Source organism: Pterocles gutturalis, unplaced genomic scaffold (genome assembly GCF_000699245.1).
Source record: "Pterocles gutturalis isolate BGI_N339 unplaced genomic scaffold, ASM69924v1 scaffold2282, whole genome shotgun sequence".
In the NCBI taxonomy this organism is placed as follows: domain Eukaryota; kingdom Metazoa; phylum Chordata; class Aves; order Pterocliformes; family Pteroclidae; genus Pterocles; species Pterocles gutturalis.
Window position 1 is genome coordinate 65,568 of NW_010107626.1, and position 19,547 is coordinate 85,114.

A 19,547-nucleotide genomic window follows, 5' to 3' on the forward strand; every position below is an offset into this window, starting at 1 on the left:
CTGAAATTACAGGAGCAACAGTGATTAGGCTACTGGTAATTGCTGAAGTTGAGGCCATCAGGATCAATAGTGTATCAGAAAAGTGTCACAGGATCACTTCGTTAAAAAAGCTAGGGTTCCTATTTTGTCTTGTTACACCTTTATACAAGTTCTTAAATCTCTTCACCATTAACCTAAAGAAAGTTATAGACTATTGAATCCACAAAAGGTTTCTGTGCAGAGTTTCTGTCATTTTCTTGGAGGCCTCCCAGACTTTTACAAGCCCACCTATACACTTGATTTTTTTCAGTCAGAGATCATAGGTGGAGGTACACAGCAGAACTTTGTGTCCATTTCACAAAAGCTAAGTGTAATGTTGAAATTTTTTACTGATTGTGTACTACCAAGTATAATCTTTGTTGAAATAAAAACAAATTCTTAAACTTTGAAATCATTGTTAATGTTGGTCAAAGGCAATGCACTTGGACTGTGTTTGTAAGTCTTAGTGCTTCAAAAGCAATCTAGTCAGAATGCTTTTATTCTGTACATTTATATAACTTAATGACAGTATAATTAGTCCTTCTGAGATCTCTGGTGACAGAGGCAAATTACTCTGACCCTAATACAGACAGATAAATTTTTGCTTCAACTACAGTGTGGTCAAAATGCCACCTTGTGTTTTCTTAGAACTATAAAGACACACAATGCTTCTCTTTATCTTCTGTCCTACCATCCAGTAAAACAGAGACAAAACCAGAAAGTGAGACCGTTCTAGGATGAGTGTGCATCGCAAATGTACATCAGGCTCTAGGGGATGCCTTAGTGGTGCCTAAAGTTCTTCCGAAAGGAAGGGTAACAAATGGCTTTGAGCAAAAATAAAACACTACTGCATACAAAAGCTTTCTTCTCTGACATTTCCCAAGATGAAAAGGTGGAAAGCAAGAAACTGATACAAACAGAGGTGGAGGAAAATAACAGTTTAAAGCTTAGTTACCACAGTGATATTTGCAAAATAACCAGAGCATAAAAATGATCAGTCACCACTCTTGCCTCAAAATATCTACCTCAACTCTTCTATTACTCAGGGTGGTACTTGAGAATACCACAGAAACTTCAAAGAAAACATGAAATCTAGGCACCCGTGATCCTACTGGTGCTGCTCAGATTGTCTGTGACTGGCACTCAGAACCAAATGGTACTGTGAAATGTTCCCCAGTGAAGAAGAAAGGAAAAAAATGTTGTAACTTTAAAAATGGCAACAATCGAAATGACTTTTTGGCATTTATGGGTGGGGAAGGATCCATACAAATCAGACCAACAGTTTGAGCTTACTGTCATAATATGACTTGATATTTACTTTTGAGAGGCCAGAAACAGGGAAAGCACTTTATGCAGACCACAAGGAAGAAAGACCTTGGGGCATCACTAATGATGAGAAAAAAAAAAGGAAAAAAAAAAAAGAATTGAGTTAAAATTTTTGAAAGACTTCTCCACAATGGATGACATAGCTGGTTAATTAATGGGAATCTGAATCCCCAGACAGCTTTGAAAACCCCAGTCTGAGTGTTCCAAGGAATAAGAACATTTTAACTGCTTTTACTGTTACTATGAACTTCCTTTAAAAGTGTTTCTTAAGAATAGTTATTTTACCAAGGGAAGTAATTGAGCTAGTGTGACTGGCATCCCTTCTATCATAGGAAAAGTACTCATGTCTGAAATAGTCAGTACTTTGAGAAAACTAATAGAACCTGCAGTTAGCAGGATGTGAGTATATTTGAGCCCAATGGGGGCTGCAGCTTGACCACATGCTCATTGAGATGCATGCAGTTTTCCCACTCACCTGATCTCCTTTCTGAAACTCAATGTCATTTGGTCTCTTCTGTTCTCCAATTTGTCCTGGTGGCCCTGGAGGTCCCTGAAGACCTTGTTCACCCTAATGTGCAAGAAGATGGCAGTTTGTTACAGGCAATACAAGACAAAATGGCATGCATAAGTATTTTGAAAGTAATAAGCAAAAATATCATCATGATCACCTACTCACTTTTTCACCTTTGGGTCCTTGGAAATTCAAACCCATATTACCCTGCAAAAAGTATAACCCATCAGCCCTTAGAAGTCACAAATGAACAGAAAGAAAAACAAAACAGTCCACAACCACTATTAATGAGGGAAAGAAAATACCTTAGGTCCTGGCAGCCCTGGTGGACCAGGAGGTCCCTATTGAAAAAGGAAACAACAAAAAAAGTAATTGCCAAGCACTTTACATGCCCCCTTGTGGGAAAAAAAAAAAGCCAAACAATGTTGCTACTTTAACTCCTGTGCACTATACTCATATTGACAAGGCACCTTGTCTTCCTTAAAAGCGTTTCCTCATGCTATTCAGCTTCACAAAAATGTAAAAAACTAGTTCTTCCTTTAAGTGAGACTGTTAAATAAAATTAAACAGTCAGGTATTAAACATTAAGGAAAGAATCATCCTGGTCTAAATAAAGTAAATCTTGTCCCTCAGGTTTCACACAAATAAGGAGCCTGCACAAAGATTCATCTTGCTTTAAAGCAAAAAGAGGGCTGGGAACATGCCTTAAATGTGCCCAGTGGCAGCTCCAGCATGAACTGAATGCATGGTTGCTGTTGTCTTCATACCAAGTCTTGACTACCAAGATCCCGGCACTTTACTGACCTGCCTCTGAGGACAAGAAACAAAGAAGTACCTGCCCCATTTAACACTTTATGGGTAGCAGGATAAAGAAACTTACTGTCAAACCCGGGGGCCCTGGAGGGCCAATTGGACCTGGTACTCCCACGGAGCCGGGTGGGCCCTGTTGAGAAAGTGGAGAAGGCTATGAGAGAGGCACTGAAGGCTATGAGCGAGACCTTCAAAGTCAAAGAAACCCAACAGCTGGTACCCCATACATGGCAAATCAAAGTAGCTGACCAATAACCTAGTAATCTGTCCTTGTGGAAAGACCTAAAGGAGTGCACATCATGTTAGAAGTGTTTTGCTCTCCACATCAATACATCTCTTTGGCTTGGATAAGGAAATGCTTTTTTTGTTTGTTTTGAACTACTTTTGTGCTTGCTTTCTCTTCATGCACTGAGAGAGAACAACAAAACACTTTGTATTTGTGATTCCTCCCAGCCAGAAACAGACAATAGGGAAGCACAGATCAGAGGAACAGAAATGCTAACAGGCTCAGTCTGGTCAGAATAGCCTGGGGCCTGCCTCTCTGTACCAGGAAATGGGAGTCTCTGGCTTCTGTCCAGTCTGATAGACTTATTTTCTGCTCCCCTTGTTCTTCCACTAAAGCAATGCATGGCTCAGTGGGGAAACACAGGGCCTGGAGTCACTAGCTGTTTTCACAGAAGACTGCTGGGAGAACAGAAACACTGTTCAGGAGGTACAACATGAGGAGAACAGCTCAGACATTACCCTCTCTTCCCACTATCCAAAATAGTGGCTACAGACCAGAAAGGCAGATGCTACTTTTTCTTTACCTCAGGGCAAAGAGGGAAGGGAACTCCAGAACTGATACAGAGAATGTCTAGGAAGGGGCAACAGACAGGGGAAACAGAGAAGCAAGTAACTCTAAGTACTGCTGTCTGCTGGATACCACCTTCCTGACCAGGGGACTTTTTTGGCCTCTGTGGGTTGCTCTATTAAGAGCAACACGGAAGCACTTGCTTTCCCTCAAGTCATAAACTAGAGGTACAGTAAATATGAGCACTGTTTCTCCACATAAACATAGGGATCCCGTAGCACCAAATGTTCCAATTGTGCTGTAACACAAATACTTTTCATGTTATCTTTTTGGAAGAACACAACCTAATAGTAATTTACACAACTTACAGGTATCCCTGGAAGACCTGGAAATCCTGGGTCACCCTTCTGTCCTGGCAGCAAGGATGTAATTATTTCACCTGCTTCACCCTAGAAGGCAAAGAGCTGACTTTAATTAATAGCACACTTTACAATTCTTTATCACCATTCTGACTCCAAAGGACACATAGTGTCTCTTAAGACTCTGAGAGAATCAGTTACGCTACACTCTAGCAGTACTCTCTAATACAAGTACTAGATTCTCCAAGTATAGCTCTTTTTAGGAGAGATCCTTGCATATTGAAAAGATTCTTTAAATAACTAAACTACCAATTATTAAAAGCTCTCTGTTTATATTGACAAATATATCAGCACTGATTTAAAGTCCAAAAGATTAAGGGATTGAAGTACAAATGCTTCACAAAAGAGACATTCTAGCTCCACGTGAAAGCAACAGATAGAACACAACAGAAAAAAGGCTCATTCAGCTTTTTCCAATACCTCACCTCATGAAATTAATGCTGAGTATGCTATTATAATAGCTATGCTTCATCTTCTATATTGAAGCACAGTTTCTGACTGATTCAGGGTAGATCTTTGTTTTAAAGTATATGTTCTGATCAGCTTGCTTTTTAATATCTTTAAAACAATTGTCAAGAAAAGGAGCTGAGAAAAACAATTCAGCTTAATAGTCACAATTTCCCAGTACCAGTGTTATGCTGTCCTCTCAGGAGTTTGTTGGAATAACTCTGTGGGTCAAGTTTCATTTCAAATAGATTTGAACTAAAACCGATGTTTTGACCCATGCTCAAATAGGTCGAGGATACAATAGAAAACCCCTTAAAAAATAAAAGTGTTCCTTAAGGTCCAAAATCATATGATGAGACTATTTACATTGGGAGAAAAAGCCATTTATGGCGTAATCTATACAGCAGAGAGCACATTTTCAAAAGGAACATAAGATGTTGCAGTATTCTCCTCACCTGATATTTTAAGTTATTATTGCTTAGTCTCTAGTAGCGTTCTTGAGCATGCACAGGTAGACTACTGGTGCATTTGGGTGTTCACAGGCATTTTGCTGACTTGATGCCTCACAACACAAACAGACACTGTCCCTTCGCACTCCCAAGGAAACCAGCTTCAGAAAAGAGCCTGCTACTTCTGGAACTACTGACCCAAATTGAGTAAAGCTACTGCAGAATTTCCAGTTAGTTGCACTGCAGCGGCCTAAAAACACTAAGCTTTCTGCAGAATGTCGCTCCAGATTCCAATGGATGCACATGGCCTTGCATAAAAGCAAGCAGGCTACTTATGCCAGATCACAGTGCACACCCATGCCTGGTTAGTACTTTGATGTGCAAGCGCAGAACACTTACCTTCATACCTGGCAGACCAGGAGGTCCCTTTGTTTAAAAGAAAAATAAAAGAAAAAAAAAATCAATAGAAAGAAATGTTATTTGCAAACCACTAATCAGATCTACACCACAAGGCAAGCATTAAAGATAGAAATCTAAAAAAAAGATACAAAACAGGAGAAAATTTTTTAATGACCTTCAGAATCAAAAGGAAAAATTAGAGAGGCACTTTCACAGTGATTGTTGAACATTAAAGGGAGTACATTTCCATTTCCTAGCAATTTGTTTCTTTATTGCCTATTATCCGTCCTGTCTACTACATTTTCTTCTCTTTGTACTCTGGTTCTGACAGTCACTTTGCTGTACATGCCTGCGTACACCCTGCCACCCTACATTGTGTCTTATTTCTGTCCCATTAATCACCAGTAGGACTCTTTAAATGTACCAGATGCCAGTATCAAGATTTTACTTCTCTGGCACATATGCATGTATTTGTGTTTTTCTGCAGCTGTGGCAAAGCGTCTCAGCATGTGACAATTCAAAGGGCTTTTTACTAGTTTAACCACAGCACACAGCAGAAAAGTTCACTCTTTTATTAGACATCTAAAATATTTTGATTAACCATAAAAAAAATTAATATATTCTTATTTATTCAAAGACAAACTGTAAAAAGAGGCTGATATTTATCTGATCTTTCGCAGATCTCAGCAGAAGTCTTTCAGTGGATTACAGGTAGCTGATGCAGCAAACTTTTACTTACAGGAGGCCCTTGTAAACCAGGAAAACCTGGACTGCCAGGGAATCCACGCTCTCCCTTAGGGATGAAGAAAATGATTAGCCAAAACCAAACTAAAACATAGAAAAAACAGATATACAAATTTTGACTGAAAAGTCCAGTCTCATTGTTAGCTTATGACTCCAGAGTAGCAAATTGTATTGCAACAAGATATAGGATAAAGTTTGTTAAATCACACGACGGACTAAAATGGAACTTTCCACATTCAGATATTTCCATACACTTCCAGGCAAAGGACTATACTACAGAGATGGAAAACACACACAGGGCTATAGAAGATCAGCTTCTCTTACGGAGAGATCATAACCCAAAGCTAAGTAACATGCTAGGAAGAAAATCACTCCTTCCAATAAGGATACTGAATCAGTAATTTCCCTGCAATATTATTAGAAATTAATAATTAAAGAGTCCCACTGTTAGGTAATAAGTCTTCCTTGGTAGCAAGAGTCTACTACAAAGATGAGATGCGGTATAGGATCTAATTATCAGACACCCCTCTCAGTCACTAGCTATAAATTAAGGATTAGAACGAAGACTATAACTACATTGGCTGCAGAGTATCAATGTTGCATCTTGGTGCTGGCAATTTCTGGCAAAACTTGAATTAAATACCAGACCATGACCCCTTCTCTCAGAGGCATGTGCAAGTTTGAATTATCTTGGAATTACCTGCACAACTCAGTCACAGCAAGTATTGCTGCACATAATAAACTAAACCTATCGGCTACAGTCAGGAGAGCAAGAGCTCTTTATCAGATTATTGTTGCATTGTTAAGAATCTTAAAGGGTTTCCACCTTTGTTCCATTGCATCCTGGGATACCCTGAGGTCCTGGTGGCCCATCTTGTCCTGGTAAACCCTTTAAAGTGGAAAAGAGGAAAGCAGAGTTAGCTTGTAGGATGTTCTTCTGGGCCTGAAAGACAAAAGGGAAGAGATTCATATCTATACAGCCCATTCCTACTCACAGGAAGTCCTGGTGTTCCTGGAAATCCTGGAAGACCTGGCGGTCCCTAGAAGGAAATCAACCACATGTATTTTAAACAGTATGGTATGAATGGATGTGCAAAAGGATTTACCAAGATTTTACTAAATGGAACCTATTTGTGCACAGAAACATCTGAATCACCTGTGAAAAAGAATTCCATGCTGGACAGCCATCAAATTTCTTACCCTTCTTTCAGGGAAATATCCACACAAACATAGAGAAGACAATGCAGAACAATTAAAATGAGAATAATATGCAGATATATAGAGAAAATAAATGAACACTCATGGTGTGGAAAACGGATGTGTCCCACTGAAGTCAGAGATGCATCAATTGCCACAAGCTGAGGGGTCTGACAAAAAGAAAAAGCAAAGGCACAAAGCCTGAAGGATTCACAGACAAATCAACCTCTCCCATACCTACCCTACATATACTATGTCTACTTCAGAATAAACTGAAGCAAAGTTATTGGAGAGTGTTTAGGTCCTGTATAGCAAAACAGACGAAACAAGTATTGGGGCTACTCTCCCTAATGAGTTTATGAAAGTGACACAAGCAATACTTAAGACTGTATTACTTATGCAATCTTATATTACTTACAAAAAGTAATACAATCTTTTCTAGCTACCAGATAATTTTTTCTTCAGATTTAAGTTAATTTTTCCCCCCATAAATCACGATTTGTGCGAGGACCCGCTCAATGCCTGTCAGTCTTTATCCATAAGACCAATTTTCACCCTAAACCTGCATCATTACTTACTCTGATTCCTTTGGGTCCAATAGGTCCTGGAAGTCCATCATCACCCTAAATAGAAACCAAAAAACAAAAAAACCAATCACACTCAATTTGCAGTTTGCCTTTCTATCAAATAAACTGTAAGCATGATAAAACTTTTACATGTTTACAGTAAGTGGAGTAAAAGTTACAGTAGTTGTCACTTTCTGAGTAAAGGGTTCAAAACTATTTTCTTTTGGGGCATTGGACTTTTAATTTTAAAGTATTTGTTACAGCTGATAAACCATAACTTAAAGGAAATGTTTTTTAAAAAGAACAAAGCTATTTAAGATTGCTTACAGGCAGAGACTATCATGTGCTTTCCTCAAATATCCTACACTGACCTCTTGTGGTCAAAGCAAAACATACGAAATTTAATGTGAATGATCCTGTAGCATTTTGTACTATGATAATGCAGAATTTCATATCAAAATCTTGATAAAAAAGGCATTTATGGAATAAAAATATAAAAAGACATGGAATAAATAATAGTTTATAGTCCAAGACCCTTACGTTGTTTCGTTCGTGTTATATCCAAATAATCTTTTCTTTTAGTGCAGAGTTTAGTATCTTTCTTATCACCAACTTTTTTTTTTTCTTCTTCTTTTTGATGTCCTTCTATTAGTTTATACTGTGAGCATTTGCAAAAGAAATGACAGGTCACGGATTATCTTGTGTATGTTGAATATAAATGCATTCAGAGGAAGGCTTTTCAACATTTTAATGCTTTGCTACACCATCTGAGTGTAAGGATGTAATTCAGCAGCAGATAAAAATAAACTGAAACCCTCCAGGGAAACCAAGGAGCATTCCTCAGTTGTCTCTGCATAGGCTCAATGAGGCTTTCATTTGCATTGCCCCATCCAAAACCAGACAAAAATGCAAACAACAGTTTACCTGTGTGGTGGGACCCCTCCAGGCAGCTGACCGCCAAGCTCTGCTCTTATCAGTGAGCTAAGCGATGGAGGGTGTTATTGCAAGGACTAATCAAACTACATTACAGCACCTTGCCAAACCTGCTCTCTGACCCTCATCTGCAGCACCTAGCGAAAGGATACAAGCGCGCATATAGTGTTTGCAAGCGAGTGTGTAGGTGAAGAATAAGAAGTTTGGAGAAATCTTTTGCTCTGGTTGACTATTCAAACCAACCAAACAAAAAACCTATGCCATATCCCAACATCTGAAGATTTTGACTGTTAAACCAATGATAAACAAGAGTTCTGGAACAATTTAGGATCATCTGTACGAGCAAGCTAACACTACCTAGCGTTTTCACTTTATTCAAGGAAATTGGAACTTACCTTCAAGCCTCTTGGACCAGGTGGTCCTTCAGGTCCTGGAAATCCAGGCAAACCTGGCTGTCCTTCCAAGCCTGGGAATCCTCTTTCACCCTACAAAAAGAATAGATGATGGTAGAGATGTAATATGACAAGATCAAAAGTTATGACAGAAAAAAAAATCATAAAACATTATCTTTCTGGTTTTCTGTAGGAAGTCATCATACAGATAAGCACACACTGATTAAACATCTCACCTGCTTAGCTACAGAAATTCCTGAACATACACATAGATTGCCTTTAATTGCACCACTTAAAGAGGTTTCATAGGATGTTTATCCAGTATTTAAGACACTTATTTAGCAAAATAATTCAACCATCTGTTTCTCCTGTGCTGCTAAAATACATAGAACTCTCCCCCCTTCCTATAAAAATATAGTTTTATTAGTCTCTTCTGAAAACTCAACTCTGCTGCAATACCTATAAAAACTCTCAGAAGGATGTAGATTACTGCTATACTGTGAATGTTTATTATTATACAGTTGCAAGATTGTAATTTGTAGCATAAAAACAACTAAGATCCTGGTCATGCACTGTAGGCTAAGCAGCATAAAAAAATGCAGAACATAAAGAAGGTTCCAGAGCAAAGTGCTTATAATATCAACCAAGTGAGACAGACACAAGACAGCAAAGAAATAAGGTTTCTTATTCCTTTTGTGTGTCACCTCCTGCTAAAATCATAAGGTCTCAAGAAGCAACCATATTTTCCTAAATATTTATGCAATAGCCAAGATAGTCCATCAGTAGTGTAACAAATACCATATACCATCATATGCTGCCCTCTAACTTCTTCGTGTAAGTCAACAGTGTCACTTACCTGCAGTTTCAGAATACGCATAGCTGCAAATTCATAAAATATTTACTTTTATTCCTTGTATGTCATAGGTTCACAAAAAAATCAGTAAACATTAAGGTTTCAATTGGTACAGAAAAGTTAGGAAATACAGAAGTAATACACCTTTTTGCATATATATACACTTTTCAACTGCATAAGCAGATATTTCCTACAGCTCAGTTACATCAATCAGTATATACAACTGCTTATGAAACAGGCAGTTTTTCAGCATTATTCCTTACTGCTCTACAGATAGGTTTGGTTTAGTTGGTAGGTTTGGTTCCTACCTGCAAAGAACCTTCAGCTCATTTACCTTGACTATTTTTTCTTGACAACTACAAGAATTACCAAAGAAATGTTCCATCCTAACAAACACCTTAATCACTAGGTTAGAGTTGTGCAGGCTTCTGTGCATTCTCTTTAAATCAATTCATCTTGAATTTTTATTTTCTTGCACCACTTCAGCAAGAATGGGAGTAGGAGCTCCCACATCTATTATCTGGCAGTCTACCAGCTGTGGCACTCTCTAGGAACTTGGAACATCCTGCCTAGCTCTCTTCCATCAGGGGAAAGCACTGAAGCAGCAACCTCACATCTTCAAGAAGACAGTAGCAGAAAACTGAAGACTGTGTATTGCAAGCAGATAGAAGCATCTAACCGCAGCCTTGAGCAAAATATGCAAAAAGCAATATTAAGGCTTTGCTCATCTCCCCTTTATTTGCTATAAGCAGCTGTATGATGAGCATGACAGAAGTGTTAAGTCTCATTCTTAAATCCTAATTTTCTCACTGTACTACTTAGGCAGGTGCTCTGTATGCCACAGTGGGGGCCAGGAACTTAAAAGTTGCATTCAAAACATTTACAAGCTGCTGAGATCTCAGAAAAATTTTCAGAGAAAGTAACACGGCTTCTCTTCCTGCCTTCTTTTCCAGTACTAGCTATACTGCTTCCTTGGAAACACAAGAGGAAAACCTTCTGGATGAGAGATTAAAGGCTGTGCATAAGAGCTGCAACCTTACAGAGGAAATAACTAAGCTGTACTTGGTCCTACCTATACAGTGAGACTCGGAAGGATTCCTTGGACAGGAGCAGACAGCTCATTAACTGGTCTGCTAATGTTGGTTTCCTATTAATTCAAATGTAAACATACTCCTCTTTTACTGTAGGTCACATACTGTTCTCCTATACAGGACAGACATCTTTTCTCCCCTGTGGACATGCTCAAATTGCACCATAAATTGAGGCTAGCTTAGTTTTGACAGTCAGGGTCCCGACTGTCTTTCTGCAGACAAAGTGCCAGGCTGTACCTTCACATGGAGCGACAGAGCTGGCATGCTGCTTCATCTGAAAAGCAAGACTGGAGGAGCATTACTATCTCAGGCCAGGATATGAAAGGGTTAGCATGTCCCTGAAGGAGAGAGAATGAAGAATTTGGGAGTGCCAGATAAGGAAAACACCAGAGAGAGCCAGACATTGGAGCAAGCTCCGGCAAGAACTGTGCTTGCACACTAAGGAAGCACACCTGTGTACAAGAGGCATGTCAGATGTGCCAGGTGCTAGCTAGGCTACACAATGACTACTAACCTCAACTTGGTCACCCTTCTGCACATTTTCGTTAGAGAAAGTCACATCTGCAAATGGTTACTAGAACAGGCTTTTAGTAGAGGGTTGGCCTTGTGTCATCTAAGGCTGAAGAATTGTTCTCTAAAATGCAGCTACTCTGAGGTCTCCACTCTAAGCAGTCAACTGGGAAGCCGAGACCTTTAAAGAGAAACATATGAAGCCAAACAGTTAAGCAAGAGAAATACAGGAGACAACAGATGCTGCCAGTAAACTTCAGTAGTGAAACTATCAAATGAGCATTTTCCAAGGCCACTTTGAAACTGGATAGCAACAATGAGAGCTTTGCATGAGGGAACGAACTGTTGCCACAGCAATTCCTGTGGAGGTACCAGCACATTACCCTCAAGAGTGAACAGATGATTTGAAGGAATATGCTTGGGAACTGCTGACATTCCACCAGATACTTCCTGAGGGAACTGTATCAAACTAATTACAGAGGAAACAGTTGCACTATAATCTCTATTTTTGATCAAAAAATTGGTTGGAGAAAGAAATGTGGGCAAGTTGGGTAGGGGGAAGAAACTAAGCTGATCCAGATAATGCTGGAGGGATTTTAAAAACTGTCTTCTACTTCAACAGTGTATAGAAAGATTTAATAAAGCAAGAACAGTTTTGAGACATTGCTTCTGCCTCCAGACTTTTCCTATTGCACGCCTTGCATATGCCATAGTGTTTTCATGAAGATCCAGACGCTACAAATTTGCCATGAAAAACTGCCTGATGCCTTGCAAGAACATACTGAAACTGAAAAGATATTTTAGAAGTCTTCCCCAAAAAGTCAATGCCAAAAAAGGACATTATATAATTGGGGATATAATGAGATTGAAGTTCCTGGGTAGTGTACAATGTATTTTCCTATAGATGCAAACCAAACAGTCATTAGCCAGTTTTGCTTGTATTTAGGGACACGATTTAGTGGTGAACTTGGCAGTGTTAGGCTTATGGTTGGACCTGACAATCTTAAAGGTCTTTTCCAACCTAAATGAGTCTATGATTTCCTTGGGGAATGGGTAAGGAGTCAGATTCTGATCTCATTTAGTGATAAATTCAGAGTAGCTGGCAACACAATTACCCTCAATCAGCTAGAGATGTGGCAAAACTGTCAGCTTATAGGCTTGAACATGACTGTTGCTTGGAGGATAGGAAAAAAAAACCAACAGTTGGGAAACACCCTAAAATTATGCTTTAAGCTGCAGCAAGATATAGCCAAGTAAACAGGGATACAGAAAAAATTGGCATTGTTCCATATACTCTAATAATAGTTCACAAGTACTTAAGAAATCATGGATAGATGCAGTTTTAAAGCATGCACCAGTAATTTACATTTCTAGAATTTCTTCCTGAAACCTAAATATTTATAAATAGAAACTATGGGGTGAGAAACCACAATATTTAGAGATATGGTACAGATGTGAAAAAAAAAAAAAAAAGACAGACTTCAAGAAAAAGGAGCAACAAAAAAAATACTCAGGAAAGCAGTAGTTGGCCAGCCCTTTTCCATGCCTAAATACATACGAGCCTGGCTGTAATGTTTGGCAGTACAGGCACATACTGCCCTTGCTATGAACACAATGAACATCAGAAAGAGTCCAAAAACTGTTAAGTATGGGTGGCTACTTAAAACCAGATTCCTGTACAAGTGTCCGTAGTAACATTAAAAGATGTACAGCATGGAAGAAGTGATGTAACAGACAGCCAGATTATTCTCTCCCTTTCTGAACAATAGGGTAAAAATAACAGCTGCCTTGGATTCTAATACTAGTCAATGTAGTAGTCTGTAAGTTGAGGAAGAACTTAACAGAACTACAGTATCTAATCAAGACCTCGTTCAAAACAAACACCAGCCAGCCACAAACAGCAGTGTTAAAGATACAGTTTAATGCAATAAAGAAGTCTCCTCTGACTTGACCTGTATTCTTCAAAATACATCAAATTACTTCAGAATATCATCTGTGACTTCTTTTGTAAGATGAAACAGTCAAGGTTTAATGGTCAGTGGTCATTTGCCAGGGCTGTATACATTTCAGAATACAGGGCCATATTAGTGCAGTTCAGGACAACATTTATGAAGCACAGACACCAATTGTAATTATTCTTGAAAAACTGACTAAAATCTGAGAATTTTTAACTATTTGTTTGCAATTTTTGTCCAACAGCCAAAAGAAAAGCTGAGCTTGGGCCACATCTGTAGTAAAATTTTGCAATGATCAAGGCAGAAGGAAATAGGGATCTTGTGACGTATAGTGATAACTTTCTTCTGAGACTCCGGCCTCCAAAAATATACATACCAAGAGTCCAAGAACAAGATATTCTTCCTTTGCAAGAGGTCTGGATTTCTTGTATTTGCATACACAGGCAAAGTACCTGAAATGCCTTCAGAGCCCAGACATTACAAGCTGTTCTTGCCAGAATCCCAGGCACCAAGCTTGTATGAGATTGTATTTAGAAAATCACAACTCAGTTGAGTCTTTGGAGTTGCACCCCTTATGTTGTGATCAACAAACCCAGTAAACTGTGCACTTTCAGAAGTTCTCCTTTAAAAGGCCAGAGACTAACCATACGCAATAACTAAAGAACAGCTTCTTAATCAATTTAACTTAATTTGAATGGGTGGAACCCAAGAGTTCTGCTCATCAAAAATAGCATAATGTATTTGCAGTTATTTTGAGGGGGAACTGCATCTTAGGCACATGAAAAATATGGTTCCTTGCACCTTTAGCCATGTTTCTATCACAGCTACACAAATGGCAGCGCTGCAACATAACTTCCATGAAGGAACTGATCAGGATGACAACTAATCTAGCTACAAATAAACTTGTTTTCAGTGAAATCAGTTCACTGACAGCTCTGAACACAGCCACCCAAGCCCCAGAGGAGAAACAGGAGTACCTAGCTATGGGAAAGTATGAAAGCCTATTCCAACAGCAGCATGCACTACCACTTTAAAGCAAAACCATGGTAGTCTTGGGGTACATGAACTTTTTGTGACTAGAGACATATGCTGCTTGCTTGCTGTAGCCCTTGGCACTCAGTCTTCATTAGCTGGAGCTCCCCCCTCCCCGGTCTTTGTGGAGCTTATCTTATTGGCATCTGCAGATCTTGTTTTCAGCAGAGGTGAAACCAGCCCTATAACCTACAAGTCTTGCTGCTTGGTCTTCGAAATTGCTCCATGTGTAGTGTCTATTGTGCTTGTTTATTTCTTTAGCCAGCTTTTACTCATGAAATAGCTTTTAAGCATTAAAGCAGGTTAATCTCAAAAGTGCCAAGCAATATTTATTAAAACCCAATCATCATCCAGCTCTTTAAGTGAAAAGCAATTATACACTTCTCTTGCAGTTGAAAAGTGAGAGCAATTCCTATAAGCACCTGTACGTAGCAGCCTTATAATTTACTTTGGTTTTAATGCTCTTACCAGATCCAGTTCACTACTGAGCAGCTTACTGTGAACAGCACACTGGCTCCCAGATGCAAATTATTTTTACCATCTTCTCCAGTAAATTCCTCTCATTCATTATACCATTTTAGATACATTAGCCATGTTTGAATTTCACACTACCCATTTTAAGTTTAGTAAGGCAGGCCTGAGCAGAAGGAGAAAAAAAACTTTATTGAACCAATTTTTGTCAGGTATTGTACTTACTGTGCTTTGATTCTTCAAGAGATAACATGCTACTGATGCTTAAGGGCTCACAGCAGAGGCAGAGTTCAACAAGACTCATGGGTAGCACAGAAGCAGTTAACTAAGTGCTGTGGGTCCCCAAGGCAAGACAAGAAAACAGTTTTCCTATTTGTTACAGTTCAGTTTGTATTACTTTACCTGATCTGTTAAAATCTGGATATCCTGAAGGGAATGCTAGGATGATTAGGAAGAAGGCTACTTTTGAGTCTCAAAAGGAACGCATTAGGCTCTGCTAAACTGAACAAAGCAGCACTTCTTAGCTGACTTAATGCAAGTGGACAGCGACTTGGATGCAGAAGCTGGTTGTGGGCCAGAAGTGAAACACAGCAGAACAGAAGCGCGGACTCAGCCGAGCGCATTTGACAAGGCTTTATCTGTCTTCCAGGTCCTGTATGCCTAACTAAGTGGTTCTACAAGTACATTGTCACACTCTCAATGGCAGAGTCAAAGAGGGAAGATTATTTAAACAGCTCCTTGTCTAATGCTCTTCATACCCCAATTAGGCAAGGAGCTATAGAGTTTGACTCCCAGTTCAGAGGTCGCTGGAGAAGGAAGCAGAAACACCAAATGTCAAGTGTCAAACACAAAGCAAAAGCCTGAAACTTTTTGTGGTAGCAGCAGTTTACAATCAACTGGAATAAAGATAACACTTGCAAGAAAGCTGGATTGAAGACAGTATCAGGTTTGGAACTTGCTTCAAATGTCGAAGTGGTACACTGTAGTCGTACAAGACTTCAGAAAAATTTAAGACTGTAAAAAAGCAAACCAATTTATAAGAGAAAGCATTACGGATATCAGTGGCAGAGAACTCTTGTAGTTCCCCAGAGCTGAACTGCTGAATCCATCAATGCATCAAATACTGAGGGCTTTGTAATTATAGGGCAACTAACATACTGGGGTGTGTGCACATAGGATCAAACCAGTTCCACTGGCAACACATCATACTTCAGGATTACAGGCTTTGCTTTTCATTCTTCCTTTACATAATGTACACAAAGGTCTGCAAGCTTCTGAAGGGTTGTTTTTAAAAAAACCCAACAAAACAAAAAACCAAACAAACCCAAATCCACAAAACAACCTCTGGCATGCCTCAGGACTACACTGTGTTTACCTTGATTTAGGTGGAAAATGAATCAGTTCTCAGATTTCAAAGTGAATCTTCCATTCTAAAAACAGAAACTTGCCTTGTATCTATCAGTTTAATAAGTGAGAGTCTCAGACACATCCCCCCCTTTCCGTAAGAGGACTCAGACATACAAAAAAAAGATAGAGAAAGAAGTATTACCGTAGGTGAAGATGTTTTGTTTTTTAAATTTTTGTGTTTTGTGGGTTTAAAATTTTATTTTATTTTATTAAGATTACACTTTGATCAAGTTGCAGTCCCCTAAGAATTGTACAGGAAGATACAGAACCATTGTATAAATATTTGGTCTGATGTTGTATTTGTTTTACTGGAGGTTTTTTTCCTTCCCTACTTCCATTTCAAACTGTTAGCAAGCTTCTCTCTCTTCTGCTAGGACCCACTATAATTCACTCCAGAAAAGGCCAACAGAGGTTAGAAACTAAATGTGAAAGAGTTTCTCCTGTGCAGGTCTCCTTAACAATTGCCTAGGACAGCCTAAAGGAATAGGAACAAAACTCACAATGCATAATGACACTTGAGAGCTTGATCTTGAAAAAGGCTCATATACTCCAGTTGTTGCCATATTTGGACAAAAAGCTCCCTCTGACTCCAACCAAGATATTGTTTACCAGAGAAAGGTGACTATCTCAATTTCACCAAATGACATTGAAGGACTGGAATGTATTGAGTGGGTCATGGTCCCTGCATATGTAACAGTAGTATAAAGAGAAGGCTGAATCATTTGGAGAAAATAATTACTTGATTTTACTTAGAAAGCCAAAAGATTTACTTCTAGGCTTTCCTTGTCCACACTAGCCAGAAAACACCCATTTGCTGACTGAATTCACAAAATAGGTGTGACCAGTCCAGAAAAAGGCCAACTTAGAATTACAGAAAGATTCTCCAAAGTTGTATCTGCTACAATCATACTGGGAATGTAACCTCAATGCTTAACATGCCTTCAAACTAAACTGAAATAGTCCTGTGACTAGTGTTAGGATACATTTGGTTTGGCCATCTGCATCTGAAGATCCTGTAGGAATGCATCAACCAGGTTCATGTTTTGGCTAAGCAAATCTCTCTGAAAGCTTGCTATCAAGGGGAGACCGTTCTTCACTAGGTACGTAAATTTGGAATATACCTGATGAACTAAAAGCAAGTAAATGCCAAGGAATGTGCTCATCTGTCTGGAGCTATCTGGGTGGCAGGTGTGGCACCAAGAATTACTCTGAATTTTGGACATCTGCCTCGTTTATCCTCGGCCAATAGTAAAATTCTGTGTCAGCACATCATAGTGCCAATGCAGCAACTGATTATTTCACATTACTTTCATTCATTTGAGGTTACGCTTGTTCATGCAATGTCAAAAATCACCTTTGAAATGTATCAGAAATTAATCTAGAGCACTGAAGCCCTACTAGAACCTTGCTAAGATAGGGTAAGTGGTCTGATAAGACAGGCTTATCAAACTTTTTGTTATCAGTTCACATCCTTAAGAAGACTCCACTGTATCTCAAGCAAACTGTTTACAAGACTAAAAGTAGAAGTGTTTCAGGCAGTCTCTCCCCCTTGCAGTGATCACATCAAATTAATTCCCTGTGACAACAGTAGTTACATGGGAACTATTTAAACACAAATTTACCTACAAATGGGCTCCCACACTTGAGAAAAGGCTCAATTCAGGCAAGTACAGAGCTGGGCATCTACAATGCACTGTAACTAAAAGAAATGCTGGGAACCTGCTGTTTCCTCAAAAAGTCGTAAAACAATAAGAATTAATGGTGATAAGAACATGAAGTACTGCACAGGTATATTGAGCCAGGGCAGCGAGACTGGAAGCCAAAGCTGCATGGAAGCACGAAAGCTCTGAAATACCAACATGCAACTCTTGGCCTTAGGACACTGTCTGCACAGCCCAAAACAGCCTGTTGCACTGAATGAACAACGCAGGGCTGTTTTCTGGGTTGAGGATGGTTGTTACTCTGCTTGATCTGAGAATGTATGTTTAGCCGCTAACTAGCTGCTTACTTGGGTGGCAGCTGTGTGTGTTGGGAAAGCTGTATCTGAATTGTGTCACTTCCACAGTCCAGCTGAGCATCTAGACAGCAACATCAATCATCTCAGTATACAGCTATACAAGCTATGAGGTAAGAAACAGTGCACATTCAGAACACATTAGTGAGCGTCAACTACTTATGAGCAGGCAATGCAAGAAAAGTGGGAAAGCAACCCACATTCACTCTGCTTTTAAATGCCCGCTGACAGACTATTAGCATAGCCGTTATTGTACAATCTACACCTTGGCAGTAAACAGGAATTTTATTTTACTAGAATTTGTGTCTTTTCTGGTTTTTCTCCCACATATGGGAGAACGTGTCATCGTTCCCCATTCTTGAGAAAATAATGATATGAAATTCTGTACACCAGATGGACCAGTCAGTCTGACTCAATACCTGAAGCTGTTACAAAAGCTATACTCTTTGGTTCATGCCTACACTACAGTCAAATAAAATAAGACACAAGAAACAAAAGCTACTGTCAATAAGCTTCAGTTATCTGAAGCTGGTGGATGGCTCAGTGGTTTGTGTGTTGGTCTGACAGTAAAAAAAAAAAAGATATTTACCTTTTCACCTTTCACTCCACTGCAATCACATTTGGATACAGACGTACATCCATGGCAAGCCTTTAAAGACATAAGAAAAAAATTAGATATTTTTAATCAGCGTAAGACTGTATGAAGTCTTTAATACTACTACAAAAGCCTAAAATGTAAGCCTACAAAGTTTGTCATCTAGCCATTATACATGCGTCCAAAGCAGGTACAGCAGAGTTCAACCACTTTTATTAATACCTATGCTTGTACACACATATATTACAGTTGCAGTTTCTCCTGAAATTTTAGACTTTTAAATTCATGCTTAAACATAATTTACCCTAGGGCAAGGTACAATGCAACATCTACGGCCCAAGGGGCCAGAACTTCAATGAAACAGGCTCTTCAGCACAAGTGTCCACATTGAGTCCAACTATGGTTCCCACCAGTAGGTGTCAGTTTTTGCACAAGAGTTTAACCAAGCCTGATGCTTACGAGCATATTTGTGATAGTTTTGGAAAAAAAAAACTTGCTACACAATTAACTCTTCCCTCCACAGCTTAGTTATTGAGAAGAGGTTTTTAAAAGACCCTAGATTTCATCTAGCTGCATTCACACTCCATTAGAAAGCATGACAAGTCAGCTACGACA

At 39.1% G+C, this 19,547-nt stretch overlaps 1 protein-coding gene across 1 annotated transcript in view; it reads right to left on the minus strand.

The window, feature by feature from the left end:
* Positions 1 to 18,998, minus strand: part of COL4A5 (collagen, type IV, alpha 5) — a 57,939-nt gene extending 38,941 nt beyond the window's left edge. The window contains exons 1-12 of the mRNA XM_010088158.1: positions 18,927 to 18,998; positions 9,008 to 9,097; positions 7,692 to 7,736; positions 6,912 to 6,956; positions 6,743 to 6,805; positions 5,912 to 5,965; positions 5,173 to 5,199; positions 3,827 to 3,907; positions 2,736 to 2,798; positions 2,161 to 2,196; positions 2,021 to 2,062; positions 1,820 to 1,912 (exon numbers count right to left, since the gene is read on the minus strand). Coding sequence (XP_010086460.1) covers positions 1,820 to 1,912; positions 2,021 to 2,062; positions 2,161 to 2,196; positions 2,736 to 2,798; positions 3,827 to 3,907; positions 5,173 to 5,199; positions 5,912 to 5,965; positions 6,743 to 6,805; positions 6,912 to 6,956; positions 7,692 to 7,736; positions 9,008 to 9,097; positions 18,927 to 18,998 — 711 coding nt within the window. The remainder of the gene's footprint in view (positions 1 to 1,819; positions 1,913 to 2,020; positions 2,063 to 2,160; positions 2,197 to 2,735; positions 2,799 to 3,826; positions 3,908 to 5,172; positions 5,200 to 5,911; positions 5,966 to 6,742; positions 6,806 to 6,911; positions 6,957 to 7,691; positions 7,737 to 9,007; positions 9,098 to 18,926) is intronic.
* Positions 18,999 to 19,547: the final 549 nt, after the last annotated feature.